This window comes from Macrobrachium rosenbergii, chromosome 42 (genome assembly GCF_040412425.1).
Source record: "Macrobrachium rosenbergii isolate ZJJX-2024 chromosome 42, ASM4041242v1, whole genome shotgun sequence".
NCBI classification, from domain to species: domain Eukaryota; kingdom Metazoa; phylum Arthropoda; class Malacostraca; order Decapoda; family Palaemonidae; genus Macrobrachium; species Macrobrachium rosenbergii.
This window is the reverse complement of record NC_089782.1, coordinates 9,401,485-9,412,370: the sequence shown is the minus strand read 5'-3', so window position 1 is coordinate 9,412,370 and position 10,886 is coordinate 9,401,485. Positions and strand designations below refer to the sequence as shown.

The following is a 10,886-nucleotide window of genomic DNA, read 5'->3' as shown; positions in this document are numbered from 1 at the left end:
TAAATACATAACACTGCATGAATATGGAAATACTGTTTCTTTCTTTTTGCAATGATACTGCAGTGCACAACACAAACCATTATGTAGTGTAATAAAAATATTTTTAAAATATAACTTGAGGTAACAAATGAGTTTTAATTACACTGTTTTAGCTTTTCTGACAGTTATTCTCACCGGCATACGTTTGTTAAGGTGGCTATCCACTTTGGGAGGGGGAAAATCTTTACTTACTGGGATGTAGCTATAAGATTTAAACTAGGAATACAGGACACAACTCACAAATTTTTGTTTAAGAAACCCATTCTGTAACCCTTTCACTTTTTGCCTGCTTCAAGTAAAAAGAAAGAACTCAAATACCTGATCTTATAATAATCGCTTTAAAGGTATCAAATTAATATGGTAACCGGTCCTTGTTTAGACCTTCTGTAAGAAACCTAAAAAAATTGCTTGTTAGCAAAACATAAATACCTTGTATTTACATCTTCATGTTCACCATAAGCCAAAAAACTGGCAACATTTTCATTCTTCCAAATATAAGAAAACAGTTCTATATTGTCAACAAGACACAACTTGGCCTGGCATATGTGAAATTCTTCAGAAACTGGTTGAAAATTATGGAAGAGTAGAAGTTTGATGTTTTACATGTTACTCTCTGAATGTGCTTCTCGAGACTGAGCACCTTGACTGTGGACTGATGCATCACAATGTTACTGTAGCCAAGTTTCAATGTGACTGAGCTAGCCTAGCAACAGTGGGGTAAAGTTGACATCTGTCAATTGTTATGGTAGTTTTCCCATAAAAGTTATTGTAATTTATTGTAACAAAAATAAAATACACACTGTGAGCTCTAGTTTGTGAGTGTGGTGGTACAAAAGCCTCCATAACTACTAAACTATGAATAATTTTGATAAAATACCTGAACAATACTAAACAAAAGTATGGAAAATGCCATGCAAACATTTGAAAATAATCTGACAATTTTCTTTCTTCCCTGTTTCCCTCATTTATTTTTATTTACAGGATACTCAGTCACTTAAGTTTGGAATTCACTGAGAATTACTCACATTTGGAATAATTTCAAATAATAGTAATAAGATCTGCAGAAATGTATGGAAGGAATGTGGTGGTTAATTTAAATCTTTACCTGAAATAGTATATAACTATAGAGAATTAAGGACCTGAATAGAAAAAATCAGTAGAAGTGAGATTAAATGACAGCAAACAATCATACAAAATACACAGGAAATGGTATACTTTATAATAAAAAGGGCAAAACTATACTTACAATTAATATTAAATGGACTAGATATAAAATATTAATAAAACCCACAGGACAACCATAACTGTTACAGAAAATATTACTATGTGAACAGGTAAAGAAAACTATAATGATGCTGTACTGTATAAGAGGCACTGCCAGTGCACAGTACTCCACAACATCTAACTAAAGCTAGTAATGACTGCTTTAAAAATCCCAAGTGCCTCACTTGAATTAAAATGTTGTAAGAAAATTTATAATATGAACTGTATACAGTGCTCTGCTAATACCATAAGACAGGTAGGAATGCTAGACTGAAGAACTATAAGAACAAAATATACATGAAAATGTTGATACCCCATGGACTACACTAACTCAAGCATTCATAGCTTATGTATATTATTTACCTTGGTCGTGGGAGAGAGAGGTTGGCTGCTGCTCAGTAATGTGAGTTGCCTCATGGGTCCCTGACAAAATGAAAGGAATTAATCAATAAAAGGTAAAGGTAAGGAAAAAGAAAATATTGTCTGAAGTGGTATGGAAGGAAACTTTTATACTAGATATTGGTTGGGAAACATTTATACATGGTATGCTTACATTAAAAACAAACTGAAAAATATATAAAAATTTTGCAAGCATTATATGAGGTAAAAAAAATAGTTTGGAAAATTATTATTAGATTCTCATAAACCAAAAATATAAATTAAAACAACCAAAATTCTGTGCAACAAGAATAGCTAAGTTTACAAAACTTATTAAATTACAAAGCTTACAATATCCATTGCATCAAGGCTTATCAATCTGGGCAGCCATTACAGTACTATTAAGAAAGGAAGATAATGGAGACCAACACAAAAAGAGTACAGAAAAGGGAACAAGTAATTTTCAAACATTTTCTGTAAATATCTACTTTTCTTATTTCATATGCTTATGTGTAAGTGTGCAAAGTAAAACATAAAAAAAAAAAGTTGAATCACACATAATTATACACACACACACACACACACACTACTGTTATGAAATCCAGTAAAATATACCTGTACAGTGTTTGTTATAGTCTGTAAACTGCTCTGTTCATATAAGTTGTGTAGCTATATAGTGTATGAAGATTACATGCTAAAAATATCCAAGTCTCCTCAAATCAGAAAAGAAAAGAAATATAAATTGCAATTCAAAGGCTGAAATTTTAAAATACTAACAACACATAATTATGACTAAAATTTCTCCCATGACCAGCTTTATTGGAAAGGAACATCCTTGTAATATATCAATTTTTTCTCATTATGAAGATGGAACTACTGTACTGACTATGTGAACACCAACAACAGGAAAAGAATGACACTATTAATGGGTCTTTCACTTCCAACATAATGCAGCTATAAATGGAATTATAAAAAAATATTCAGCAAAAAAATTTGTAAAAGACGATAGTAAAATTTTAGTCTCAACAAGCTTCACTGAAAGGTGAATTCAATGGGCAGCTGCTTATTTAGTGAACATTTGTTGGATTGAAACATTGGTATGCAATTATTAAAAATCTTGTTGCTATAAAACCTGCAGTATGAACATTGCTTCATATACTGTAGTTTGAGGTATTACAATTCAATGAGGCCTCTGAATACAACTCATGATAAGGCTATTGACTTATAAATAATTTCAAATATCTTACAATGAATATACAATACTGCTGTATTCCAAAACATCAAAGTGAATAGTTAAATACATTACATTATTTAAGTGGTATACAAGAATTAGTAAAGTAAGGTAAATTCTTAATTATTTCCTTGTTTACAATTTTTTTTATTTGGTAAATAAATACTACATATATCCATATCATCCACTTATCAACAAACAATATCTCCTCATAGTTAGCATTTTTTCATAAGCCTTGAACTTAGTACTTGTGAATTTTTATTTATACGGCAGTATATACATTTCCTGTTGATAAAAGGAATTAAATGCTTGTACTAACTTAAGTGAATTTTATAGTAAAATGAACTCCATAAATTTTCTCATTGATTACCTGTCCAAGTGGATGGATAGCAAAACATACGTATAACTCAATTCAGAGCAGTTGACAAAAATGTCATTGTTTCTCTTAAGCTGCACTACATTTTAAAAAATGTATTATGATCATTAAATTCAACCACAAAATTAGTGTACTGTTTTCTTTCTCAAACTATGGAAAGTTATGATAAAACTACACTATACAATGCATGGCATAAAAATACACACAACAGCAAATGATGTCACTGTTATTGTTGACAGTGAATAGTATTTTTTTTTTAAAGAAAACTATGCACTTCAGACAAAGCCATGTCCAGTTATGTGACAGTGTGTACAGTTATGGGATTCAAGAAACAAAACTTGATCTGAATAAATTCAGGCATTTCCTGTATCTAAAGACCAGACAGCATCAACTCTAGTATCTGTTCTCTGGTTTAGCCCCACATTCAATACCAAAAAAACAGTTACTCTAATTCACTATACTATATTAGCCATTAAACCCTGGGTGGCCATACAGTAAACTTTAGTCTTGACAAAAGATTTTCAAATTGTCCCTTTTGTTATTTTCAATATGTTGCTAGACTGTTTTCTGACCTCTGAATGAATCTAGATTAATAAAATGGGAAAGCACTATAAATAGTATTATAAAACCTTTGAAAACATTCACAAGAAATGGAGTTTTCAACATTTGAGAAGTTTCCAGCTTATGGATTCTATTTGTATACACTACATGTGTATATGGATGTATATATATGTATGTATGAACAATATTTCAGTACAGTATCTGATTTTCAGTTACCTGATAGACCCAAGCAATCAAACTTGCAATAAATCTAAAATAGATATTTTTAAAGATTCTTAAATGGTTAAACTTGGCACACAAACATGCCACTTGTCTACCTCCTTCCCTTGGCCATATACATCAGATAATTTAGCTTACTGATATGTACTGACCAAGTGAAGGAATATGAGAGAGAAGGCAGTAGTTTTACTTGGAAGTTTATTCCCCCAGTTATACAGCAAGTCAAAGGGAAGTTTAGGAAAATGAAATCATATACAGGTATCTGCAATTGTCATTGCATAAGGTTTTTATTACAAGATCTGAAAGTACCTATACTGTACAGTATTTCTGGACCTCTGATTCATATTGGTTGTTTCAATTTATGTCAGCAATGTGTTGGGATGGGGTCTTGTTCCTGGAGCACAGGCTACTAGAAACCTATGCTACAAAAATGAGGCCATGAATTTCACAAGTAAAGTGCTGCATGTCTCATACAATCTGGTAACTTACTGGCCATGTATCAAGGATAGACATCATTTGGAAAGCTTCAGTATCTGGAGACAACCTGATGTCAATTTATGTATATTGTCTTACTTTGGGTTGCTGTTTTGTAAACTGTCTGCTGGTTTATTATATGAAGAAACTGTCATTAAATGATACCATAAGTACTTGTCACAAGTACTGTACAGTGTGTGTGTGTGTATGTGTGTATGTGTGTGTATATATATATATATATGTATGTATATATATATATATATATATATATATATATATATATATATATATATATATTATATATATATATATATATATATATATATATATATATATATATATATATATATATATATATATATATATATATATATATACACACACTCTGGCAGTCCCCGGTTATTGGTGGGGGTTCCATTCTGATGGCGTGACAATACATGAAAATCGCCGATAACCGAAAATCGGCAATTTTCGGGGCTTTTTCAGCGATTTTTGGCAACAATAAGCTTTCAGTTGTCGGCGCTTCTGTTATGTATGTATCGGCGCCAATACACAATTATCGGTGCTGATAAGCGGAAATTGGCATATATCAGCGCCGAAAATCGCCAATTTTCGTCGCTAGGCAAGTGCAGAAAAACCAGATCACTGATAACCAGGCCTGCCAGTAACTGGGGACTGCCTGTATGTATGTATGTATGTATGTATATGTATATATATATATATATATATATATATATATATATATATATATATATATATATATATATATATATGTATGTATATATATATATATATGTATATGTATATATATATATATATATATATATATATATATATATATATATGTATATATGTATATATGTATATATATATATATATATATATATATATATATATATATATATATATATATATATATATATATATATATATATATATATATATATATATATATATATATATATATATATATATATATATATATATATATATATATATATATATATATATATATATATATATATAATGTTGAAGATACTCCAACTTTGAAGATGCGCCAGAACTTTGACTAACAAAAAAAAAAAAAAACTGCACTATTACAAGCTGACCACTTTGTTTTTATTAGTGCTCTGCATGTGCATTCAACTATCTCAATAAATTAAAGTATATACAGTGACTGAATGCTACAGCATTTTGATTATTGTAGTTTTCATCTCATTCATTTTAATAATCACTTTAATTTGTGTTGTTTCATGTTCACTGATTTTAATTTCTTTAGCTTTTCTGAAGTTGACATACCAGTGAATTGAAAAGCATGAAGAGATTACCAAGTAATGTATGTGGTATAAACTGCCCAGACATGTTCCATATGAAATTTCCTTGGCGCATGCAAACATAAATGATTTGAGTATGATAATCTTGCTGCAGTAAGTTTTACCTATATGAGAATGAGTCTTTTATTTACTATTTTGTTGTTCATGATACTACAGTTTTATGTATTATTTTAATTTGGAATAATTTATACTCCTCATTCAGAGGTCATATACAGGAGTTCCGATTACGACTGGCAAAGACAACCTGCCTCTGTGTTAGGCTACTGTAGGACCTACGGTATATTTCAGGGACTTATTTAAGGGGAAAAAAATAGTCTCCTGCATCAGGAATTACAATATATAAAAAAAAATAAAAAAAATATATATATATATATATATATATATATATATATATATATATATATATATATATATATTAGTCGACTCCTGGTATTTGTGGGGATGTGTACCACTACCTCTCGTGAATAGCTCAAATCTGTGAATACTTAAAACCCCTCTTAAAACACCATAACTCGCCATTTTGGTAGTCCGAAATACCAAAAAAAAAAAAAATCTAAAAATGCTTATACCTGAATATTTTAAAAGGTTTCACAAAAAGTGCATTTAGTCATGAAAATTATAGGAAAATACAGTAATCTGTGAATATTGCTCTATGAAAAATACCATGAATTGGCAAATTTTCTGCAAATAATGTGTATATATGTTCCACAGAGAAATCCGCAAATAGGTAAAGCCGCGAATCCGGAACCACAAATGGGGGGCCCACTGCATATATATACAGTCCACCCCAGGTATTCACAGGGGATGCACACCACTAACCCCCGCGAATAGCTAAAATCCACAAATACTTATAACCCCTCTAAAAACACTTATAACTGCCTATTTTGATAGTTCAAAACACCAAAAAACCCTCTAAAAATGCTTATACAGGCAGTCCCCAGTTTATGACAGGGCTTCCGTTCCTATGCCGCGTCATAAGTCGAAAAATCGTCGAAAATTGTCAAAAATCCAAAGAAAACCCTACTTTTAATGCTTTGGGTGCATTGGAAACGATGTAAACTGCATTTTTATTAAGTTTTTCATCAAAACCACCTTTAGTCCCGTGCAATGACACAGTTAAAAGAAATATCATCGAATCTTGTTTTATTAAGTCAAATAATGAAAGTGTTCTAAATTTAAGTCTTGGTTTATTTAAACTTGATGCTTTAATAATTAAAAAAGTTGTTGATAAATATAAGCAAAATTAATATACATGTTTCTGCAATTTGAATGTGTAAGAAGCCATTTGCCTTATGGTTAAGTATATATTTGGATTAGTTTTTGACCGCGTGATCCCGAATTTACCGTGGATTAGCCTTTTCTGTTTAACCCCTGGCAATTAACCATCTGGTATTCAAGGTTATATATGTTTTTGGATTTTTTAAGCCTAAACTTTAGTATTTCTTTTTATGTGGTCTTAGGTTCAGTTTGTGACAGCTCGATCCAGGATTATTCCTGGATTAACTTTCTGTTTATTACCCTTTGACAACTGACCATCTGGTATTCTTGTTTTTTTTGTTTACTTTGTAACCTTCTTCATTTTTTGTCTCATTCGTACCCCAACGATGCGTCAATAAACATGAAAGCGCTTGGTACTACTGAACTTCTGCCTGTCTTTTTCCTGTGGATTTGTATATATATATATATATATATATATATATATATATATATATATATATATATATATATATATATATATATATATATATATATACACACACACATATATATATAAATATATATATATATATATATATATATATATATATATATATATATATATATATATATATATATATAGATAAAGATAGATTGATATATATATATATATATATATATATATATATATATATATATATATATATATATATATATATATATTGCATTTTCTAAGTGTAGCTGCAGTTCGTCCTCTAAGGAGTTACTCTCATGGTGCCCCTAGGGCTCCATAAAACAGACCAATCAATCTCAAAGAATCCTCTTCTAGCTGGTCTTGGCCAGAATAGTGCTTGTTGGCACAATGATAGGATTATAAAGGACTAAAGACAAGAGGGCTCTATCCCTTTGCCTATGACTGCCTAGGTTCTTCCTTCATCCTTCACACACCGATGTGGCAACAGTGTGTCTGTCAGCCATTTTCCTCATTACTTTCTAAGTCTCTGCAGTGTGAACCTCTGTGGCTTTGCTCCCAGATTATTTTCCCCAAGATCTTATTTTGGTCACCATGGAAGAACTAAATTTAGAAGCAAGTTAAGTGCATAAGATTAAGTCCCACTGACAAGTTTTAGATTTGCCTCCTGCAAGGTGAGGAGTTAGGATTGGATCATTAGGCTATGCTATAGTGCCAAGCTTTTTTCCTGTCTAACAAAGCAATATTTAACAATAATGCAATAATGTTAGACATTTTGGGTATTAAAAGTCATTAGTGAATGACTTTTTAACATTGGTAGATATATTTTGGCTACCCAAAAACAAGAATCGTGGTAGCCTAACTTCTTGTAGTAATTATGGCAGTAATTATGAATTAATATTTTAATACATTACTACTGTCTTATAGATATAACCCATTGGTTATGATACCTAACAGTATACTATGGCTACTTACTTGTGACCTAGTCAGCCTGTTTTATGCTATGTATGCTGCTTAACAGTGATTATATATAGTTAGCACTAGGTAGTCTCTAATGAACACTTGTTCCTTTTATCACTACAGGTCTGCTTTTACGCAGGACCAGCAGATTTTATGCGTTGCAGTGAATTGCTCGATCCGCTTTTTGCCTGTGGGTACAGCTCATACCACCTGCCATGAACACATCCCTTTTAGGAATAAAGGAGAATTTGGTTGGTCAATGAACATGTGTAAAATATGCAACATGCTCATGGCAGCCAGCTTAAATGATGAAAGAGCTTGCTTTAAGCTGTCTCTGTGTGCCAGGTTTCAGTAGGGGTACGGAAGGAGGAGACTACATCTTTCTGGCAGCGTGTTTCCTTCCGTCTCCAAACAGAATCTATGTTTGGGCCAATACTCCAAAGCATTGGTTCTAAGAACCTCCTGTGTCAACTCCTCCGATGGAAACAGTCTTTCCTTGGGAGATATGTCACTAATATCGGACAGGAAGTGGATATAGTCACTTCTGAATCCGAAGGTCCAGGGACAGTCTTCTGCTTTACATGAGAGGGATACCTCAGATGAGGATCTTCCCTCTCCCATGCAGCAATCAGATATTGAAGGGGATCCTGATAGGGTCCACCCAACCCTGTCTGAAGTGCCTGTATCTCCTAGGGGGTATAGGAATTTATCCAGGACTTTTATACTGCTGGGCAGTGGTGATACGACTGCCTTGGAGCAATCAGTTCATGCAGGTGCTCCTGATAGGGAAATTCTGTTTTTAATACTCTCAGAATTCCAGGAGGAAGTTATGAGCATTGTCAAGGATATCCTTGCTACCAAGAGTCAGTATATGAGACACTATCCATGATTCTCAAGAGGAAATCAGATCAGCCCTGGATACTGAATTAGATGTACTGTGTAAAAATTTCTCAGCCCTTAATTGAGAGGATAGAGAGGCTGCACAGTCTGACTGGGCAGAGATCAGTTCTCTCACCAAAAAAACTTAGGTCATGGGAGCAGGGTAATAAAAATCTCCAGCCCAAAAAGAAGTTGAATAAGTTGTCCAGATCCATGTTGAAATTAGAACAGGTATTAAGAGACAGCTTACCTACTCCACGGGAACAATAATATGGCCAGTTTGGACAATAAAACTTCAACTCAAAATGTACTACGGGCACCAATATCCGCCCCTGATGCTACTGATAACCCTTGGTTTCATGCAACAATGTGTAACCTTTCACTTGATGGAAAATACCTTATTTATACTGAATGGCACTTGGTCCCTCCTTCAATAGGAATTCAGAAACAGCTGAGGGAGATGATTATCCTGCCTATGAATATAGGAATGAAAGCCACAGAAGCAACAATTTTTAAGTTTAATAGAAAATATAGCTCTACAACAATTTTAGAGAACCAATACCCTTTCCAGGGGTCCCAGCCTTCTGTCCCTTCACTTTTAAAACAATCAGTAATGTGAAAATAGATTTTTCAAAATTTTGTGGTGACTGGGAAACAAGTGTTAGTGGCATAAATAAAGCCATTTGTCTCTGCCATCTCAGTATCTGATAATTCTACAAAGAAATGGAAAAAGCTCCCTTTGGACGTGGTAACCCAGCAATGTGGGACCCTATGATAAAAATCTTAGATGGAACAGCCAAGGCTGAATTTCATGCTAGGTTCCACCTCCTCAATAATATATCTCCTACGACTGTGCTAGAACTAGCTTTTGGAGGGCTTCAAGAATCTTCCAGAACAATGTTCTCTGCTGCATCCAAAACACTTATGCAGACCCTTTGGGGAGCACTTTATGATTTTCTGGAGAGTCACATTAAGGCTCAAAAGGAAGCATTTGGTGGGCTCCAACATGTTGCTTCCCAGTGTAACCTCCCTATTACATTCTTTCCCCTTAGTCGGGACCTTTTTGAAGTCTGTTGCCACTCAACTCACTGAATGAGCCCGACAGTAGAACTGTACAATATATGCTCTTCTTGGAAAAGGGGAACCTGGGAAACAATAAACTTGAGAGTTTCTTCTTCCTAAGCCAAAGAAAGCTTGGTACATATAACTTGGGGCCATACAAGCCTTCTGTCACTCTTAAAGGATCCTTCCAACGACAGAAGAGGGGACAGCAGCAGCAGTAGCACCCCTTTCAAAGCAGACAAAGATGCTCCTACTGGGGAAAATCAACTCCTGGGCTGCCTATTAAAGGCAAGGGAAGAGTTGGAGCCCGATAGGACTTAAATGAATGGGCATTGTCTTCTTCAGTATCAAGTGCAGTGGAAATGGTCTCACCTTCCCCTCCTCTAAAGGGGTATTCCAAAAACTAGACCCCTCCTTGGAAGAATATATGCAGAAGGCCCT

General features: G+C 33.2%; 1 protein-coding gene across 50 annotated transcripts in view; it reads right to left on the bottom strand.

Annotated features, from left to right (window-relative positions):
- Positions 1 to 10,886, bottom strand: part of LOC136827934 (ankyrin-2-like) — a 790,256-nt gene that overhangs the window by 50,418 nt on the left and 728,952 nt on the right. For all 50 annotated transcript variants that reach the window (XM_067085443.1, XM_067085453.1, XM_067085409.1 and 47 more), the window contains one exon: positions 1,666 to 1,725. In XM_067085443.1, coding sequence (XP_066941544.1) covers positions 1,666 to 1,725 — 60 coding nt within the window. The remainder of the gene's footprint in view (positions 1 to 1,665; positions 1,726 to 10,886) is intronic.